The sequence below is a fragment of the Petaurus breviceps genome, unplaced genomic scaffold, assembly GCF_028583685.1.
Source record: "Petaurus breviceps papuanus isolate PSGF00001 unplaced genomic scaffold, PetGlider_PUasm1.0 90919, whole genome shotgun sequence".
NCBI lineage: Eukaryota > Metazoa > Chordata > Mammalia > Diprotodontia > Petauridae > Petaurus > Petaurus breviceps.
The window spans coordinates 14,914,747-14,937,784 of record NW_027187378.1 but is presented as its reverse complement, the minus strand read 5'-3'; the positions used below and the strand labels follow the sequence as shown (position 1 = coordinate 14,937,784).

Genomic DNA, 23,038 nt, shown 5'->3' with positions numbered 1-23,038 from the left:
TAACATAAAATACATTTTCTGCTTTTAATGGCCGTTTCCCACTCAGATTTTATTTAAGTGCTTTTAGATGAGTAACTTTTAGATGAGCCACTTCCATTTGCAGGAAGGCACAACATGAACTTAGACACTATACAGTATCCAATACCAACAGACCTACAGCATTTACAACGTGGTATAATGAATTCTTGACATGTAACCTACTACTCCAATCACAAGATTACATCACTAGTATTGTAAAGTCTACTATGTTATGAAGATGCTAAATTGATTTTTCATTTGTGCTACAAGTAGTACTTTAAACAATATCCCTAAGAAATGAAATGCTCTGACACATTTTTTGAAGCCTCAACAGAATATAAAAGTGGAGAGAACAACATTTTTCTAATTCAATTCACTCTAAGAATTATCCTTTGAAAAATGTCTTTTAAAGTACTGTTCTGGGGGCTCCTAATGTACATCACAGAGAAAGGAGAAAATTCCAGTTAGCAAGTTATATCTTTACTTTGGCTTTATACCTACACAATACACAATAAATTTAAAAATACAAATTCTACCCTTTCTCATGCTGAAAAGTTTATGAGGAATACACTTTTCATTTTAAGGCAGTTTCTAGGAATTAACAGGTTTCTCCTCCCATTCTGTCAAAAGGAGGTATCCAGTTTAACAATCCCTAAAGCATTACATTACCTAAAAGTTAAACCCTTCTAAATGTTTTGAACCATCAAGTCTTTATTTTATCTATCACATGTACTTGGTATTTAGATTAAGTATTTTTCATTTTAAGCTCCCTTAACAACAAATAGTATTACAGCTATGATAATGAAGTTTATCTATAAACTTCAATTTAAAATTATCTTTATTTACATTCTCTAAAAACAAAAAGGTTGAAATTTCTGATCCTCTAGACTGAAACTAATAGTGAACTGTATAAAATTTGAGAAACACTTTCCAAGAAACTAATTTATACTTGCTGCATTTTAAAATATGCAACACTAGATGTTAAACAAGGTTCTTGTTTTAACACTCTATATATTGTAGGGGTTTCGAGGAGGGAGAGAAATTAGAAAATTTAGGAGACCTGGTATAAACTAACATCACACCAAATATCGAGGTAAGCATCAAACAGATATCTGAATTAGACATAAAGGGTGACATTATAACAAGAGGAGCAAAGACATAAATAAGTGATAGATGAGATATATAAAGTCTAAAAAAATTTTTTAAACAAAACCAATGTGGTTAAAATAAAAAGGGAAATATATAAATGTGAAAAAGATCTTTGCTGTAAGTCTCAGATAAAGGTTTTATACCCAAGATAAATAAGGAACATCAAATTTATAAGAGCAACAATCACCCCCTAACAGATAAATGGCCAAAGGATATGAACATGTCTTCCTCAAAGGAAGAAATATAAACCACCTATTACCATATGAGAGAAATATTACAAATAACTAATAATTAGATAAATGAAAATTAAAGTAATTCTGCAGTTCTACTATCACATTAATCTTTTTGGTAAAGATAATGAAAAAGGCAAATGACCAATTTTGGAGGGGCTGTGGGAAAAGAATCACACTAAAGAACTGTTGGTGGAGCTGTGAATTGACCCTACTGTCCTAGAAATCAACCAAAGTTACTTAACAGTGCATAACTTGTATGCACTGATATTACAACTAGGCCTATCCCACAAGAAGATCAAAAAAGAGGAAAAGGATCCACATGTACAAAAATACTTAAAAGTAGGTGGATTTTGTTTTTTATTTTTGTAGTGGCAAGTAACTAGAAACTAAAAGGATGTCCACCAATTGAGGAATGGTTACACAGTATGTGAATATAATGGAACAATAAGGAGCTGTAAAAAATAACAAAAGTGCTAATTTCAGAGAAGCCTGGTAAGACTTATATGAACTGATTGCAAACTGAACTAAGCAGAACAAGGAGAACAATTACTCTTTAATAACATTAAAGAAAATAACCTTGAAACATTTAGGAATATTGCATTTCTTTTTTTTTTAATCAATTTCAGTTTTTTTCCAATTACATGTAAACACAATTTTTAACTTTATTTTAAAAAAACCTCTCTCCCTCCCCTTCCTTCTTCCTCAGACATCAAGCAATTTTATACAGCTTATATATGTATAGTCATGCAAAACATTTCCATAATAGCCATGTTGTGAAACAAAACATAGACTAAAACAAAAAAGTACAAAAAAAATGTTAAAAGTAAAAAATATTATATTTTGATCTGCATTCAGTCCATATTGGTTCTTTCTCTAGAGGACATCATTTTTCATCATAAATCTTTAGAAATCATCTTGGATCTTTGGGAATACTGAATTTCTTACAACACAATGATCGACCCTGATTCCATAAGACTGATGAAATAGGCTACCCACTTCATGTGAAAGGCATGTGGGATTCAAGATGAGAAATAAAAACATGTGGGAACTTGTTTTGCATGATTATTAAACATCCTCTATGAAAGAAATGTACAAAAATAAAAATGACATGATATGATGAGGCAGGGATAGTTCTGGTGTCCAGTGAATGCTCTTAACATGATCACAGATTCATTCAAGTACTGAAAGATAGACCTTGCTGATGTCTGGCTTATTAAGTACAGAATTATGAACACATATTAAATACTTCTTAAAATCATAGCCTCAGTTATAGAAGAGGTTTTTTTGTAGTTATTTTGTTTTTTTGCTTTTTGGAGGGGAGAAGGCAGGGCAACTGGGATTAAATGACTTGCCCAAGGTCACACAGTTAGTATGTGTTAAGTGTCTGAGGCCATATTTGAACTCAGGTCCTCCTGACTCCAGTGCCAGTGCCTACCATCCAACTTTTAATGACTTAAAAGCCATTAGTAGGGACCAACATTTGCTATAGTGATGCACCTGGGGCAAATGAGGTGTAGAGAATTACTCCTAAACTAAATATCTTTAAAACTGTTGTTAAAAAAAGATGCTAATTCTGCTGTCCTTTCCCTTCCTGTAAACTTTAACATGGAAGAGAAAACATGGGAAGAATATTACAGCAAATTTCAAATATTTGAAGGGCTATCATGTAGAAGGATCAGGCTTGTTTTACTTGGCTTCTGAAGGCAGAATTCAGAACAAGGAATGACTATCGTCATCATAACAGGTTTGGGATTGAAGTAAGCAACAACTTCCTAACAATCAGAGATATCCCAAAGAATGGGCTTCCTCAGAGTATAATGAATTTCTTTTCAACTAGAGGTCTTCAACCAAAGTAGGTAATAACCTGGTCAGTTAAATTGTGGAAGAAGATCTTGTTCAGATATAGATTTGAACCAGTTGTCCTCAAGTCCCTTCAAACTGAGATTCTCTGATAATTTAGTTTCTCTGATTCTAGAAAAACAATTCTATAACACATATAGTCACAGTTCTCTCCTGTCCTTTCTAACATGAGGACTGAAAGCTGCCAAAGAAATCAAGAAAATCAAGTAAGAAAAAAAATCTAGCCTTAATTCTTAGAATAGTTGTAAATCAACAACTATCTGGCGGTAGTTACTTAATTTTTCCCCCCTAAAGCAGAGGGTTTATGAGAGTTGTTTTCTTTATTGGAATCCTCTTCTAGGTTCACAACTACATTATGGATGACTGAAATTTGTAGACGGAATTTTGGGAAAACTTCCTTCAAATAAATTAGGAGTCAGAAAGCCTGGGTTTAAATCTCAGCTCTACTACTTATGTTTAGAGTTACTTAATTGTTTAGTACTTCAGTGTTCTCATCCATCAAATGTTAAAATGTTAACTAGATAATCTATAAAGTCACTTCCAGCATTCATTTCTGACAAAAGGTTCTAAGAATGGCTGATATCGTAAGTCAAATCCAAAGATAAGAAGGGAATTCTACTTTGCTTTTACCCATAATACCAGAGTTAATTACGAAAGTTTGGATCACTTACCTGATTGCAGTGTTCTGTGTCAAATCTCGCAACACTGGAACAGGAGAATATACTATTCTAAAGGAGAAAAAAAGAGATTTAAAACATTATGACCTGTTCTACATGAGTGAACAGAAGCTGTTGAGGGATGAAGACCCCCATGATAAGCAATGGATGACAAAGAGAAGAGAGTGAATTAAGTATCATGTTGCTTCTGTTTTCTAATACTACAGAATATTATTCTTCTGTAAGGTATTATAAATATGACAAATACAGAAAAGCATGGAAAGCTATGTATGGATGTGAAAGTCAAGTAAGCAGAGTCAAGAAAACATTATACAATGTCAACAGTGTAATAAAGAACAATCAGCTTAAAACAAGTGAAAATGAATGTTGCAAATTCAGAATCAGCTTGGCCCCCAAAGAAGAGATATGAGAAGACACTTACCCCAGGAGGGGTGGGAAGGGTAGGGGTACGGGGGAGTCCACTGGTGTGGAACATTACAAATGTCTTTTTTTCAATGTATTGATCAGTTTTTACTTAATTTTTGTTCTTTTTCTCTTAAAAAATTCTTTATTATGGAGGATGACTCTCTGGGTGGGGCAGGAGAAGAAACAAATGGAGAAATTTAAATGATCTAAAAAATACACATATACACATAAATAAAAATGTTATTTCACAAAAATTCAGTTATCACTTCACTGAAAACAGGGCATACCAAACTAAACATTTCCATTTTTACCTGGTTACTAGGCTGGAATAAAGCACAAATTTTACAAAGATTTCAGCAAAACAATGATAGTCTTTCATGCTATTCTCATGGAAAAGAAGGAAAGATTAAGGCTAGACAACAATACAATTAGATGAATTCAGAATTGGTTAAAAGGCTACATCCAGGGAGAAGTCATTAATGATTCTGTATCAATTTGGGAAGTCTATATGTGATGTGCCCCAAGGATTTAACTTGGGCTAGTAGTATCCAACATTCTTATCACTAACTTAAAGGCATATTTATGATATCTGAAGCCATAAACAAAGCTGTGTGGGATGGCTAACATAATGAGTAACAGTGTTAAGTATCAAGATTCAAATGGATCCTGATGGGCTAGAACAGGGGTGGGAAACCTGTGGCCTCAAGGCCACATATGAACTTCTAGATCCTTGGGTGTGACCTTTTGACTGAGTCCAAGTTTTACAGAACAAACCCTTTTATTAGGGGGGATTTGTTCTGTTGAGTTTGGATTGAGTCAAAGGACTGTACTTGAGGACCTAGAGGGCCACATGTGGTCTAGGCTGCAGGTTCCCCACCCTGGGCTAGAACATTGGGTAAAATCTAATAAGATGAAATTTAAGAGTGATGAATGTAAATTGTCATATTTGGGTTACAAAAATCAGTCTCATTAGTACAAGATGTTGAAACATGGCTAGACAAGTTCAAGATAAGCCTGAAGATTTGGAGATTTAATAGGAAGTTCAATGAATCATCAATCTTAGGTTTTGTGAAAAGCAACAACTTACAGAATAAGTGAGCAACAGGTCCAATGTAATCCCAACCAAGCCAAATCTGGAATAATATGCTCAGTTTGGGGTGACAAATTTTAGGAAGTTGGTCAGTAAGCATTTAATAAGTACTTACTATTCGCCAGGCCCTGTGCTAAGGCAATGGGCAACAAAGATGAGCAAAAACATGTTCTGTGCCTTCAAGTAGGTCGCAGTCTAATGAGGCAGACAACGTACAAACCCCCCTCTATCCATGTAAGATGTGTGAGCATAACTGGGTGGTATCTCAGAGGGAAGGCACTAGAACTGCCAGAGGGTGAAGTCTGAGCTGATTCTTAAAGAAGGGCAGGGAAACTTGGAGACACAAGAGAGCCCTGCAGGCACACAGGGGTAGCCACGGAAAACATAAGATGGCAAGAGATTGAAAGTTGTGCTCAAGGAACAGTAAGAATGCTAGTAATTCTGTGTTAATCATAAGATGACCAGAAATTACCTTACAAATTGGGCCAGGTTGTAAAGAACTTTAAAAGCCAAAAAGAGGGTCCTCCACTTGACAATGGTAGCCATAAGGACCTTGATTAGCTGGTGAAATGTCCACTAGACGCAACCAGGACAGTGAAAACCTTTGAGTTCACATCCTATGAGGACTGGTTTAAGGAACAGAGGATACTGATTCAGAAGAAAATACTTAGAGGGGATAGAATAGCTATCTGTGAAGATCTCAAGAGCTGCCACATGGAAAAGTAGCTCCTGCTTGGTCCCAAAGGGCAGAAATAGGAGCAATACGAAGTAGTTCCAAGGAAGTAAATTGAGGGTTGATGTCAGGAAAATTGTCTTAACAGTCATCCCAATGCAAAGTGGGATACAGAAGGAAATGGTCTCCTTCGGTCTTTGAGCAAAGGCTGAATAACTATTTCTTTAATATGGTGTAGGGAATATTTTTGTTCAGGTGTAAGCTAAACTAAATAGCCACTTTTTATCATTTCTATGCCTAAAAGCTATGCTGCAAATGAAAGATGTTTATAAAGAAAATAACTTATGAGATGATATACAAACTAGACAAACTTCCAACTAAAACAGATCATTCTTGAACTAAAGAAAATGTTTATGTTTATTACAGTATGCCTCCTGAATCTTGATATTTTAAGACCTTCTCACTAAAACATGAATCTCATTTAAAGGAAGAACTAGAATTACTCTGTCCAAAGGGGAAAGGAGTACATGAAATGAATTTATAAGAACTTGGTATCTTGACCGACAGATTGTACCCAATTTTTGGATATAAAATAAGTATACTATTTTTAAACATGAAAAATGTATAATTATCTTTAAAATTATCTTTTCTAACTTTAAGGAAAATGGGGAAATAAACACCACAAATCTCAAAAGTATAGAATTAAGTGATGCTTAAATATGTCATTTGACTTCTTTGGATCTTAGTTTATATATCTATAAAATAAGGAAGGTGGGACTATATGATCTCTAAGAGTCATTCCAGTCTTAAACCTACAATGCAAATATCTAAATCCAAATACTCACTGATCTGGAAGAATGGCTTCTTCATGTAAAGTCAGTTTTCCTTGGATCCCATGACAAAGTTCAGGTGGTAAATCTACTGCCTGTAAAGAAATGTGTAATCAATTTAACAGGAAAAAAAATTAAATTATAATGTTAGACAAATAGGATACTGATATTAATTACCTCTGTGGAACCTGTTTTGTAAAGTTCTGAAAGGAAGTCACTAAGTGGATGGTGTTTTCCCACAAACATTACATCACCACCAAGACTATTTCTTCTAGCTGGGAAAAAGAGAGGAAAAAGAATAGAGAAACAGAAAGAGGGAAAGAAGAGCTAAGTCAAACCATTTTTAGAACACAAAATAAAAGCAGCTACATTTTCAGAAATCAGAAATTTCAGCTATCAAAATTAATAATTTGTTCATATGAAAAATGTTTATGGCTAGTATCAAAGATCTCTGAATGTAAGACAGAATTTAGTGGTTTTCTACAAGTTATTTAAATACAGGTAGGTAGTGGCTTTTAGTTTAAAAAACTACAAAGAGATTACAGAAAAACTTGATAAACACACAGCAGATACAAAGATTTTTGTAAGTTTTTCGCATTTAAAAAAATCCATATAAAGCTTATCTTTTAAGAAAACCTGGATTTGTGACAACGTATTAAGTTTCATCTTAGTACTGTTATCTGTTGTCATGTCTTGTTTTGGTATGGGCCCTCTGTTGTTAATCTCTCTACCTCAACTCTCTTCCCACTTCATTCTCCCCTTCACTCAGCTGTCAAACTGATCTTTCTAAAGCACAATCTGTCCTGTCATTGTTCTGGTCAATAAACTCCCAGTGTTCCTATTGCCTTCAAACTCAAATATAAAATCCTCTGTTTGGTTTTTAAAGGCCTTCAGAACCTAGCCCTTTCCTACCTTTTCAGTCTTCTGTCATACCTCACTCATTCCATCACCCTGTAATACTGGTCTCCTGGTTGTTCTTCATTTTCACTGGCTGTCCTCTATGTCATCTCCGGGCTTCCTTCAAGTCCCAGCTAAAATCTTGCCCTTTACTGGAAGGCAATCCCAATCCCCCTTAACAATGGTACATTTTTTTCAGTTGTGCCCAACTCTTCATGAGTTTTGGGGTTTTCTTAGCAAGACAATGGAGTGGTTTGCCATTTCCCTCTCCAACTCATTTTACAGATGAAGAAACTGAGGGAAACAGGGTTTAGTGACTTGCCCCAAGTCACACAGTTAGTACCTGAAGCCAAATTTGAACTGAGGAAGAAGAATCTTTCTGATTCCAGACCTGACACCCTTATATACTGAGCCATCTTGGCTTCCCCATTTATTCACTACTTCTGTTATTATCTCTAATTTATCCCACTAGAACTTGTTTACACATAGTTGGTTGAATCAGACTGTAAGCTCCTTGAAAGCAAGCACTGTCTTTTGCCTTTCTTTATACTTCCAGTATTTAGCACAGTGTCTATAGGGCATAGCAGGCAATAAATGATTACTAAGCACCTTCCTTTTAAGAAAGCTTATTTTTCAACCATTTTTTCTTATGTCACATAAGGTGGAACAGTGCAGAAATAAATATTCTCACAAATAATTTCATTATATCCTCTTCTTATAAGAATTTAATTTTGAGATTTTCTTCTGGACATTATATATGAATTCATGTAAAGTATAAAAATGCTGATTATTGTTAGTTCATTAATTTAACAACATCAAAGTTGATATTTTTAAATAAGAGAATTGAGTCAGCTTTTTTTATTACTAGCATAACATAACTTATAAAAAATACAAGACTGAAAATTTTAACTATATGACTGTATATTAAGCACTTAATATTTTAAAATATAATTCTCACTTTCATCAGGCGTAAGGTCAGGGTAAACTTCTTCCAGAGCAGCTCTGAGACGACGTTCATCAACAAATGGTAATAGGGCAACACCTAGTTTTTAAAAATGAGAATCAGCTAAATGTTGTTATCACTGGTTTAAATCTATTTCTAAAAAAAAGTATTCTGAAGTACAGAAAAAAAAAGTGTAAAGACCAACAAAGAGGTGAAAGATTCAAAAACAATTGACCATTGTTGATATTAATTTTTCAAACAAGAAGGTTAAGTATTCTTGGTTAGAATGCTGAAAAAATAAAAATGGCAGAAAAAGTCTTAGCTTAAGACTTATAAGTTATTAACTTCAAATGACTTACTCACTTTTTCTAGATCACCTGTCATAAATTCTCCTTCAAAAAACAATGAGGACAAACTTTAACTTTCAATAGCAATAAAAGTTTCTGCTGCTATGGAATAACGGAACAGTTGATGATGACACATTTGAGAATGCTATCTATTAAAAAAACACATGCTAGCTTTTTAAAAATGATGGCCAGATATTCCTATTACGAACACATCAACCTAAGCTTGACATGTATAAACAGACAGATATATATGTGACATATATATATATATATTTTATATATTTATGTATAAATATATATAAAAATTAGGTGACAATATAGATTTTTAGAAATTACTATTACTTGGACACTGTACTCTAAAACTATATGACATAGAGATGGGCATCTTTTATCACTTTATATAAATATAAAAACAATAAAATCCTTGGGCTTCTTATTAACGAAATAAACAACTTTTTCCTTTAAGTTAAAAAAAATCAATGGGGAAATCAAATCAAACTCCATATTATCTCATGTAGGCAGAACATTAAAGTATCAAACAAAAACATTCTCCATTCACTGTTATAGTGTAAAAATGGATACCTACTTCCTTCAAATAAGCAAATAGGATATGTGTACTGAGTCTGTGGCTGTGGTGCTTACATTTAAGTAATGTAGACTGAGGTTCTGGTCACAATCTCAATGTTGGACCTCATTTGTAAAATGGATGGTGTGTCTAAAAGTAGTCTGTCTGAAAAAGATATGGGAGTCTTAGAGGACCTCAAACTTAAGGAGCCAAGCTGTGATCTTTAGCTACATTAAAACAGGCATAGCTTCTAGGAATAATAAGAAAACTGTCCCTCTGTAATCTCAAACTACATACATCTAGAGTATTACATTTAGTGCTAGGAAGTTTAGAAAGTATACTGAGAAGCCAGGGAGTATCCAGGACAACTAAGTTGGTGAAAGACCTGGAGTCTATCACACATAAGCCTCAGTTTAAGGAACAGGAAAAGAGTTAAGTTCCCAATTAACCTGGAAAAAAGAAAGCTTAAGAGGGAAATGATAACTGTGTTCAAGTATTAGAAGTGCTATCTTGTGAAAGAATAATTAAACTAGTTCTGTTTAGCACCAGAGGGTTGATCCAAAAACAATGGGTAAAAAAAAAAAAAAAAGCTGTAAAGAAACAAATTTAGGCTAGACCACTTCTAAATTAGAATGAAATGAGTAACTTAACAAAATAAAATACTTTTTGGCTTTTCTTCTATATAGCTGATTTTACTTTTTGGCTTCTGTCTCAATGACTAAATTTTTTTAGCCAAAAGAAAAAAAGAGTTTTAAAGCAGTTACTCAGTAGATGCCTGAGAACAGGCCCTAACAAAATTCACTCTGAAGATACAATTCTGTTTCCTGAGAAGATTATTTTTAATAGCAAGTCAAAGAGCAAAAAAAAAAAAAAAACCAACTTACATAATATCTAGAATTGTCTGAAAATTAATTTCAAGTATAATAACGTATTAAAAGAGAAATATAGGGAAAAATGAAACCAAATTTATTTAACCATACAATTTGAATAGATAAAACAAAAAAAAAGTTTTAAGCCAGCACTGAGCAGTAACACCGGCAACAAAGAATTATTTTCTTTTACATATTAATTTCTGATCCAATATGTTATCAATAGCTAAAAATCTCTACTAAAGAAAATCTTCCTCAAGACACAAATTATAGCAGTTAAATCCTATCAAACAAGAAACTTGAAATTCTATTGGCAGCATTAAAGTCACAAAGCACTCAACACAAAGGACATGCCACACAAAATATATAATGCTAGGAGAGTGCACAATATGATAGAAATGCTAGGAAACTATTGGTCATCTTCCATCATTCTGAATGGTAATTTTTTCAAAGAATACTTTAACTTTATCTCAAGGAAAGTATACCTAACAAAAGTTATCATATTGAAAAATATTTAACAAACATACATATTTTGCAGATAATAATGGCTATAACATAACAGTGGAGTATTTAACTCAAGTAATTCTAGCAAATTAACTTACATGTAAGAAACTTTATAAAAATCACAACTTCATATTTCTAATAAATATTTCAAGAGATCAATCCTCAAAATCACAACAAAACCATCAAGTATAATTGCTGATATTAGTAATTTCCTTTTAGGGTTTTTAACAATGTCATCAAACCTAAGAATTAAGTGCTTCCATTTCAGCATCTCAATTTGTCATTTCACTGTCATTTTATATTATACATTTTATACATTGTCAATTGATATTATAATAACTCACTGATACCTAAAAGCAGAGAGTAATTTAAAGCTCTATAAGCTTTATGCCTGTGTGGCTTTTTACTTATGTGTTTTATTTCTATAAAACTACAGGGCTTCAACTTCAGTAAAGAGTAGTAATAATGATACGACTTTATCTATTTATCTATTCAACATGTGTCTATTTAACATGCTTTTGGTAATCCAAGGATTCAATTTATTTTGTTGTTAAAATTAAACATCAGATGCTGAGGGAGGGGAGCACAACCAGGAGAACATCGTACACAATTACAGACCCTGACATTACAGACAATTACATTATCTATGATGATTGACTTTGATGGACTGGGCTCCCCTCAGCAAAGCAAGGTTATAAGACAAAGGACTCATAATAGAAAAGGCTATCCATATCCAGAAAAGGCTATCCATATCTAGAAAAAGAATTAGAGTCTAAATGCTGATTGAAGCAAACTTTTTGCTCCCTTTTTTGTTTTGTTTCTTCTTCCTTGTTGTTCATTCCATTGGTTATAATTCTTCTTTACAATTTGACTAATGTTTAATGTAAAGGTATATGTAGAACTTATATTAGATTGTATGCCACCACTGGGGGATAGTGGGGGGGAGAAAATTTGGAACTCAAAAACTTATGGAACTGAATGTTGTAAACTAATAGTAAATATTTTTTTTAATTAAGCATCAGAAAAAATACTCTTGTTTGTTTTACTAACTCCTCCATGCCAAGTTCTTTTGTTAATGCATGAATAAATTTCAATAGAAATCTGGTTTCTAACAACTTCTGATATCCACTTTTTCTCTCTCAAAGTATTAAACAGATAAAAATGTGTGTGTATACAAAATTTTACTTTTTTACTTTCCTTCTCACTACTGGTTTTTATACCTTATTTTCATCACCAATTGGAATTTAATTTCACATAATCATGAGGGATTCCTATATTCCAAAAACCCGCCCTAAATAAAACTAACAAAAAAGTTATAAAGCAAACTTTACATTTTCCCCATTTTGTGTTTATTTCATACATGCCTTTTAATTCTCCTACTTCTCTTTCTGATGTTTTAGTTATTCATTAGCACCAAGGATAATGGTAGGAGGAAAGAAAAGGTACTACATTGTCTATCAATTTTTACTACTTCCTTGTTTTACCAATAAAACGTATGACTGAGAAAAAGGTTAAAGTTATTGGTTAAAGTCAGGTTTTATGAATAACATATAAGATAGTCATTCAAGTACAAATACATATTTGGCAATCATATTTAATTGTTTAAATTTTTAAAAATTAATGTGTCCTCAAAATGATCCTGATTATGTAATGACAATTTTGCTACATAATAAGGCAAACAAGAAGGAAAAGACAGAAGGAAAAGATATTAAATAAAAAAACTAGCATTCAAAATTATATAAAAGTATCTAAATACTGCATCTACTTCATTACTGTATAAGCAAATCCAACAGAATCTGTGTGTTTATGTTCTTTTTTCTCCCAATGCTCACCTACTAATGAGCAGTGATTAATGAGTAAGACCTAGTAACTGAATGCAAAGAAGATGAAAGATATAATTATATATCAAGGCTGATAAGTAAAAATAGAAGAAAAAATAATTATTAGCCACTGTCAATCCTTAGGCTAATTGCAAAATCCGAGTTGATTCTTCAATATAAATTTTTATTTTTCAAACCTTCACTTGAAGACTTCTTATTTAAGTATAACACACAAAGCATATATATCTAATTAAAATGTCATTATAGTTTTGCTTATTTATATATGTGTGTGCACATATACAAACACAAATATATACATACACACACACAAATATAAGCATTTAGGTTCTTTATTTAAAGGTGAAATCAGTAAGATGTATTACCTTGCCAAGCATATTTCTTCCCATTCAAATCAATTGCAAAATCTTCAGGATAGAAGTCAATTATACTAGATTCCTACATTGGAAATAAGATAAAAATAAAATGTTAAAAACAATTGTAAAAGTCTGCTATGTCTTAGTCTTAAAAATGTTTATCTTTGGGGGCGGCCAGGTGGGTCAGCGACTAAGAGCACCGGCCCCAGTGTTGGGAGGATCAAATTTGGGCTCAGATACTTAGCACCACACCCAGAAATAACTGGCCGTGTAACCTTGAGCAAGTTACTTAACCCCAATTGCTTAAAAAAAAAAATTGTTTATCTTTCATTCATATTACGATTTTTATAGCTTTTCAAAATTAACACAATTTATCGATAACCTAATTCTACTACTAATGAATTTGTATTTTTAGAATTGTATTTTAAAAGACTGAGGAACTGACACAGATGCTAGAGTTTTAAAACAGAAAATTACGGACTTAGTTCATTAAATACTAGTCTACTCCTATATCATATTTTATCACACCAATGATCACATTAATGAAACGAACAGTTCAGAGGTTATCTCAGGATTATCTTCTTAGACTTTTTAGTCAACATGGACAGAGAAAACAGATTAAAAAAATAAAAGTTCAGTGTATCAACAGACAGGAAAAGTTTTTTTTTTTTTTAGTTTCTAGACAAGTAATGACAAAATTAGATAAGCAACAGTTAAATTTTAAGTTCTATTCTTTATCTAATGGTATTTAAATTAGAAAATAAAAGCTGTTAGTGTTCAATTCAAGATTAATAGAAATCTTAAAAAAAAAAAAAGAATAGTCCTCCATACATATACACATTTTTTTAATAAGAAAAAAATGTCTTACAGGGTCACTCATAAGCTTTCGCCATGATGGAGGTAAAAAGTTACCACTTGCAGCTGGAAACACCCCCATAAGCTGCTCCAGTGGCTTGAACTGAAAGGAAAAAAAAAAGAAATAATTAAGAAAACATAAAATTTTTATTCAAGTTGGCAAAAAAGTTCCCCAAAAGCTATGATTCTAAAGAAGCAAGTCTTACCGGTCTTGTACCCTTTTCAAAATCAGAGGGCATATCTGCAATACCTTCAAAGTCTGAAGCAAATGGTGCATAATGGAAAGGATAGTACCACTTCCAGGAAGCACAGCCCTAGAGGCATTAAATATTATGTTAAGTGTAGACACAATGAATATAATGAAAATTAGACTGCTTTAAGAAGTAACATTTTTAGCATACAAACTACCAAACACACATCAGCCATGCACTTTTAGGAAGATTGTCTTTTTAACAATTTTATTTTACTAAACCCCTTGATTCCTAAGAGATGAAAAATTTGGGTTTAGAAAAAGAAACTGTAAAAACATTTTCAAAAACAGTAGAGTTGGATCAGATAGGTGGTGCAGTGAATAGAACACTGGTCCTGGAGTCAGGAGGACCTGGGTTCAAGTCCAGCCTCAAATACTTCACACACACACACACACACACACACACACACACACACACACACACACACACACACACACACACACAAACTAGCCGTGTGACCTTGGGCAAGTCGCTTAACCCCAACTGCCCTCCAAAAAGCAAAAATAAAACCAACCAAACAAACAAACAAAAAACACGAGTCTAAATTCCTCAAAGCTAATAATGCACTGAAGTACAATCCACAAGTCATTGTATACTTATTTAAATCACTGAGCCAAATTAGGAAGCCAGTGTTTTCCAATGTATCCATAGAGCTAATCCTTGAGGTATTTTTCTTAACTAGATTTTCCTAATCAATTTTGGAAATTAATACAAAAATTACATTCTTGTAAATATTACTTTTATCTGGGATCTAGGAAACAAAAGTAATGCACTTAAAAGGCTGTCACTGAGCCATGAGGCTTTTAAAATATATCTGTCTTTATCGATGACAATTAAATATACCATCCACTTAGACAAATCTACATATTTGAGGGCACAGTGGGCAAAGAATCTACCTTCTACCCTCAAATACATTATCTTAAATGATAACTTTCAGGAAGAAAACTGTTATTTCCTTACATGACAAAATAAAGAGGCCAATCCTTAACACGTTAACTTTCAACTTTCCTTAACTGGCAGCCAAGGTAAACAAATTTCAAACAAAATAAAGATGTCAAGTACACAATACTGTCCCAATAGAGACAAAATGTTTCCTACTACAACTATAAAATAATAATCAAATCTTCTAAACTAACGAAAAACTAAACAGTATTCATAAAAGTGAGGAAGCTTCTAAATGGTTATTTTAAGTGCTTTGACACTAAATAGAAGTTACAATATTATCAATAGGAATAAATCCTATAAATATTAATACTAATTGCATCACAAAATTCTGCTGTTTAGTAGGTAAATTTCATCCACTCCCAGGTCACATAAAACTCCCTCTGCTCTCAGAGCACAAAATTAGTTATTAACGATCAGTGCTACCACTTCCAATATGTCTAACTAATCTCTCACCAATCTGACATCTCAATTATCAAAAGATTTAAACCAGACGCAGATTACTTCAATTATAATGCACTTCATGTAACATCATAGCATTATTTTGAGAAGATTGACACAATTCAATTCCTTTTTAATTCTTACTAATATATTGCATGCTTTGTTCTTTGTAAAGTCATTTAGTCACTTTCAATTAATTAATTTAGTTATTGCATCATCCTAATTTTTATTCCAAGTTAAAGAACACTGACCTTTAATAATCTCTTAAGTCAATCATCCTATGTGATAAAGAAGTAAAATCCTTTAACCCAATAGAGAAAGAGTGTGCTGTGTGTGCGCGCACATGTGTGTGTGGGGGGGTGGGGGAGAGGGAGGTTTATATACCATTCTCTCAGGAATTCAGAAAGCTTTACAAAAATATTATTCAGGGCAGTGAATTCAATTCAGGAACAGGGAGCTTAAAGAAAAGCCCACAGGTTTTGTTTTAGGATATACTTCAGTAAATAGGATATATAAAAATTGTCTTCTTAAAATTAGTAGTTCAGAGGTTTGAAAAAAAAATTTCAGTACCTGGTAATAATATCGAAGAACCCAACATAGTCCTTCAACATAAGACTGCACAACTTTACGACGGAATTTCTCATCAGCCGCATCAACATCAAATTTGTTCTTATAATACCGTTGCTTCCAACCAGATTCCCATAACCTAAAACCCAAGCAGTTAATTTATGTTCAATTATGATGCTAATTATGAAAACTGTCTAAATATCCTAAAATAAAAACAAAGTAATTTAACACAGGAGTTGATATGCTTAGTATATAAGCGGCAATGCCAAAATAGATAACTGCATCATTTCTTAAAAACCCCAATTGTCAAAAGTATATGACCATCCTAAAAGTGGCCACAAAAATAATAATGCAAGCATTTATTTCATTTGAACCAGTATGGCCCATAAAAACCACTATATAAGCCAAGTTCCTTGGCTTTTTAATCAAAATTTGCTTTTGGCATAAACAACTAGCATAAAAAGCTCAATCTGTTACAAAAGAATGCCAAGAAAATCTTGATTTATAATATTGGAAATAGACTAGAAAAAGGAATGGAAAACCCAAGATAATTAATCATATGAAAATAATTTATGATTGCTTTTGGGAGACACTTAAAAAGTAAATTCACTCTATCATAGGCTCCACCCCTATACTAGCTGAGTGCTATTATATTTTTGGAAAGAAGAATGAGGAAGCCTTAGGTTGTTGCAGTTAATTCCTCAAAGCTAATAATGCACTGAAGTACAATCCACAAGTCATTGTATACTTATTTAAATCACTGAGCCAAATCAGGAAGCCAGTGTTTTCCAATGTATCCATAGAGCTAATCCTTGAGGTATTTTTCTTAACTAGATTTTCCTAATCAATTTTGGAAATTAATACAAAAATTACATTCTTGTAAATATTACTTTTATCTTACACTTAGAAAGTATACTCCCCCCAAACGGGGGAAAAAAAAAAACTATTACAAAAATCAACAACTTGTGTGTTGTTCTAATATCTTTAAAAATATTTATGTATACATGTGTACTAACCATGCATTTTTACATATTTAAGGATAAATGGCCAATATTTATCTTCTGAGTAATATAGACTATCAACTTTACCACTGCTGCTAAAATTTAAAAAGACAAATCTTAAAACACTGGCAGAAATTTAGAAGTATTTTCTACTCAGTACTAAAAATAATCTTAATTTTAAAGTTAAAAACATATAGTAAGCTATTATTCATGCTTACTGGTTAAGCTGTTATAAATGAGAGAAACCATAAGAAACTGCTATACTTATGAAGAGAAATGGTAATATCCCTATATGTCAGGTAGGGTGATAAAGAGATGCTCAATGATGGTTCTAATTATAGAATACTGAGTCTATTACTATCAAATGAGAGAATTTTCAAACAAGTTTCTAATTACCAAAAAACTCAACTTTCGAACTTAATTGAACATCAACATGTTTAATAAAAAATTAAGGCGATCAGTTGAACTTTACTCTGTTTTTACCTATTTTCTTTCTGAGAAATATAAATTTTTAGCCTTTTATCTTTGGATTTTCAAAGTTTTGTTTTATTTTTGAGAGCAAGTCTGACTATCAAAACCTCAAATTCAAGACTGTTGATAAAAATACACTCTTAAAAATTAAGTACATACCAAGGAAATAACTTCACATCAAAACAAAGTTCATGGTTATAAATCAATTTATGAATTAAAATTCAAAGGTTATATATTTTAATTTATGCAACTGTACACTTCGGAGTATTCATCATTTTGTACTTTTTTTGAAAGGAGTTATTCTACTGAGATAATAAAAATCAGCTATATTCTGTATCTGAGGATAACTGAACTTTATGGGTTAAACAGCTTAAAAATTCAATCTCAAAACAGTGACATTCAGATCACATAATCAAATCTAAACACTGAACGTCTAGCCAATCTAGTGCCTGGTCTCAAAGGGAGAAGTGGCTTGGAGGACGAAAACCTGCACGCATACTAATCTAGATACTTAGGTTTAACAGCTATAGCTTATACATCTCACTGGAATTTACGGAATATTCTAACCCTCCACATTAATTACTGGTGGATAAAAAGATCACAGAAAAGCATCGGAAGGCACTGCTGCTCTAAGCTAAATGGCATTAATTAGACTGCATCTATTTCAGCAATTTGCTAACAAAGTGCTACAAAAAAATGGCTTCACCTGACGTTATCCTCTGGCTCAGGTTCACTGTCACTATCTTCTGCTTTTCGCTTAATTCCTCCTCCTGGAGATGGGGAGCCATCAGAAGTGAAACTAGTATTGGGAGATGTTAAAGGACTCTGGGGACAAAAGTTATTATAGTACAAATAAAAGCTTTGAATACTCACTTTAAATATAAGCCTTACAAACATGCAGGGTATTACTACTTTTATTATATAATTAACTTCATAAAAGTCTTCTAAACACCTAGTAGACAGTTTTGGCCAATAAAAGAGGATACAAAGTCCCAGCTTACACACAAAAATCCAAAGTTGCAATTATAACAGCCTCTAAATTGATTATTATTTAAAGTATCCCAAATTGAGATCAATCAGGACAAAAACATAATTGAGAAGGAAACAAGTCTTGGAATATTACTTTCTCCTTTAACACAAAGCTAACTGCGTGCAAAATAACTTGACTCAACTGCAAGAATTTGGGTAAGAGGATATAGATTAAAAAAAGAAAATTTTAAATTTATTTCTCCATATAAAGAACTAAGAACAGAATACAATAAAGCTAAATCTTTGAAAGAAGAAAATAATAGCAATGTGCTACAATGAAATTCAGAGTACAAACATAACACAAGGGGTAAAAATTCCAATTTCAGGAAAATATTACCATTATAACTAACACAATTTACATGTTAATAATTTTTAGTCCAAAATGTTCTAGGTACTCAAAGAACAATGAAATTTTTAAAGAGACAGAGTTCAAATGAGTAAAACCCTAAAATACAAAGAATATATATTGGGCATTTGTGTATCTTTGTTAAATAAAAATTTCCAAAGTACAAAATGTGGTAAGAAAATAAATACAAGTCTCAACATTTTTTATGTTTCATATTTTATAATATCCACAAAATTTTGGAGCTACCAAGAACTTTTGAAATCTAATCCAAGCCTCTTCTTCTACACAGTAGTCCCATAAAGGTGAAGTGATTTGCTTAATATCACAAAGGTAATAAGTAGCAGAAGGGGCAATCTGAACCATGAGGTTCTGACTTCAATTTAGTATACTTTCTGTTATGATACTGCTGCCTCTAGGTTATTCCATATGATCTAATTTATTGAAAATATTCTTAGTACCTATCCAGTCACTTAATAAATTCCACTCAAGATCCTAGCCTTAAGATCCCCCCTAAGGAACATGGTTTCATTAAGCAAATAATTCTATTAAAAAAAGACCAGGAGCAGGGATGTGGCTTACTTTTCCAGATTTATTGCTATTATATTCTGTAAATTCCAACTAAACTGCTCTACAAGTCATTACCAGAATTTAGCAGTATATCTCTGTGTCAGATTGCCTCTCATCCCTAAAACGATGTACTCCTTTATAATCTCTGGTTTTCTTCAAGGCTCAAATTAGATGCTAGCCACCTTTTATACAAAAGCTTTGCTGATCACCTCAAGTTATTAGTGCTTTCTCTCTCTTCAAATGACCTTCTACTATTTGTGTCAATAACACTGAAATAAGGAAAGACCCAGAAATAGCATGGAAATCTCCCTTCTCTGATGCTGCTTTAATGGCGGTTGTCTTTCTCACCCTCATTTTTTCCAATCTTTTAGAGCAAAGGTTGGTAAACTATGGGTGGAGGGTCAAATTTATTTTTGTTTGATATAGCCCATGAGCTAAAAATGGTTTTCACATTTTTAAGAAAAAAATGTCAAATTTACATTTTTTCAACAAAAATAAATTTAAATTTAGGACTCCTGTTTTAAAGGAATGCTTTGTCCAAATCACCTCCAAATGTCTCAAAGCAGTATTTTTTTTAAACCTCTCTGTTACACTCCTCACAAGAATTAAGTTTATTCAAAGATTAAATTCTAAAGCTCTAGACAATAAGACAGAAGAAGCAGATGCAATCCCAGAATATATACAACTATGAGTACCTCAAGATAACATTATTCTGAATTTCATTTAACACAGAGGGAATTAATATCCCTTTATTCAAAAGTTCTCCATACTGGAGCTAGCCTGTGAAGAAACATAACAAGTACTAGAGAATAAACTACTAGAACAAAAAAGATTGGTATGCTGGGTTTTATTTTTAAAGCATTTGCCTTAAAAATAATATGACAAGCTTTAAGGAACTAGGCTCAAACCTTAAGATAACAAAAGCTGGAAGTGTGGGAGAACCACTGTTCAGATGTGTCTCCTCCTCACTTTCTTATTCAAGCAGTACTCTTGAATCTGGATCACAAATCACCAACTTGTTGAAAGCTCATGCAATAAATGTTTGGTTTTTTCCCCACATTATTAAATACCTTTTCCTGACTCTCACCCCCCATACACATTCCTGAACCTTTTCCCAAAGAATACTTAAGATTTTTTCCCCACAAAAATAAACTTTCAGAGGAAATATTTTAAGAGTCATCCTATATCTCTGTAGTGATGAATTTTTCAGAAGAGACTCCTAGAAATAAGGAAAGACCCAGGCAAAGCATGGAAACCTCCCTTCATGTTGTTGGAGGCTGACAACCTTATTGCTCCACTCCCCACACTCTATTAAGAAGTAACGACCAATAGCATATATTCCATTGTGGCCTGCTCAAATTCATTAGTACCACTTTGTAATATTTTTACAATATTCTTTAAAATGTGGGTATCTGAATCAGGACAGAATGAGACCAGATCACCAGATCCATCTTTAAAGGGTGCTGCCTAAGAACATCCTCTACATATCAACAACTGTTCTGCAACTTAGAGCTTTAGAGAGTGGCCTAGTACAGAGGCCTGGTTTTCCCAAGCCCAAAACAGTGCATACAAGAGGTAAAACTTGAACTTCCTAACCTGAAGGACTATTTATTCACTCTGTCAGGAGAAAACTTAAGTTTAAGTGGGAAATTAAGAAAATAAGAAAAACTTCTTAACTTAATTAGTAAGATCTGTATTAATTACCAACAATTTCAAATAATTACTACTACATATATTGATTATTTACTACATGCCTATGGGGTAAAGGAAGAATGAATAGCTACTTACAAAGTTATTGTGCATTCTCATTTCATAGGCCGCTTGTCTTGGATTACTTGCTACTTGAGATCCATGTGAATTTCTTGCACCCAAGCCTTGAGGGGTTAAAATTCCACTAGGAACAAAAGCTGGCTGATCCCTCTATCAAGAATAGAAGTACACATATATTAAAATAAAAATGAAGATTAGCAAACTTATAGTAGAGGGAAACAGACTCTAAAATAATGTATTAACCTGTACTTTTAATATTTTGGTAACTAAATTTTAACATATTTGGTTGTTTTCTAATCCTATGTGTTTTATGTATTCAAAAACATTTTGCAGAGTCCATGTTTCAATAGATGTATAGCATAAAAATGGGTAATATCTCCTGCCTTAGAATTTGGCCTAAGGCACTGATATTTCTTAGTCTCTTCCTCATTTTTTTTTTGGTTAGGGTACCTTTCAAGTCTTACTCTATAGATAAGGGTGCCTCACAAGGTTCTATCCTAAACCCTCTTCTATTCTTTTTTCTATATCACTCAGTGGTTTTCTTAGAACTGAATGAATTTAATTTTCCTTTCTAAGCATATGAATCTAACACTACATATGTAGCTTTCATTTCTCCCCTAAATTGCAATAATGCATAAGTTACAAACTGCTATCTCCATGCAGATGTTACATAAAGGTCTTAAATTCAGCATGAAATGGTATTCTTTATACATTTTGCTATAAAATAGCCTATTCTCCAAGTTTCCTTATTTTTGTTGTCAGAGTTTCTTCATCTGTAAAATGAGACAATACCAGAAATACCAACTCACAAGGCTCTTGTGATACTCAAATGAAATAATATATGTAAAGAGATTTGCAAACCTTGAAGATTTCTAAGTTACCCACCATTATTATCTACACCTTATAGCTCTCTCTCAAGTCTATTTCTTCACATAAAACTTAATCAGCAAGTCTCACATCTAATCCCCTTCCCTCAACTCTTATTTTATTAGACCATGCTTATTCAAGTCCTCATCATCTCTCAATTGGGCACAATCTATTTGTTCAGTCCTAACTTCGCTCTTGACCTTCAATCTCCCATCCCCAACCGTCTATTGGACATACTGAACTGGAATTCCTGTAGACATCTTAAACTCATTAAGTCTAAAACTGAACCCCATTGTCCTCAAATCCTCCCCTTTTACTTCTCTATTACTTTCAAGGGTACCACCATCCATCCAAATACCTAGAATTACAATCTAAGTGTTATACTTGATTCTTTACTCTGTCATTCCCCCACATCCATTAAGTACTCAAGTTCTGTCATTTCCACATGTGTAAAAATCTCTTATACCAACTATTCTCTTCTCTGACAATGCAACCACCCTGCAGCAGGTCTTCATCACTTCATACCTGGACTACTGCAACACTCTGCTGGTTGGCCTCCCTCCCTCAAGTCTCTCCCAGCTCCAATCCATCCTCTGCTCAATTTGTCTGATCATAACACCCTCCTATTCAATTCCAGTGGTTCCTATCACCTACAAGATAAGGAATAAAATACTCTA

The 23,038-nt window shown here is 32.9% G+C and overlaps 1 protein-coding gene across 2 annotated transcripts in view; it reads right to left on the bottom strand.

The window, feature by feature from the left end:
- The window catches only part of XRN2 (5'-3' exoribonuclease 2), a 109,210-nt gene that overhangs the window by 31,937 nt on the left and 54,235 nt on the right, over positions 1–23,038 (bottom strand). For both annotated transcript variants that reach the window (XM_069075505.1, XM_069075506.1), the window contains 10 exons: positions 21,513–21,644; positions 18,489–18,607; positions 16,314–16,449; positions 14,316–14,423; positions 14,123–14,212; positions 13,264–13,336; positions 8,791–8,874; positions 7,113–7,210; positions 6,951–7,030; positions 3,932–3,988 (listed from right to left, as the gene is read on the bottom strand). In XM_069075505.1, coding sequence (XP_068931606.1) covers positions 3,932–3,988; positions 6,951–7,030; positions 7,113–7,210; positions 8,791–8,874; positions 13,264–13,336; positions 14,123–14,212; positions 14,316–14,423; positions 16,314–16,449; positions 18,489–18,607; positions 21,513–21,644 — 977 coding nt within the window. The remainder of the gene's footprint in view (positions 1–3,931; positions 3,989–6,950; positions 7,031–7,112; positions 7,211–8,790; positions 8,875–13,263; positions 13,337–14,122; positions 14,213–14,315; positions 14,424–16,313; positions 16,450–18,488; positions 18,608–21,512; positions 21,645–23,038) is intronic.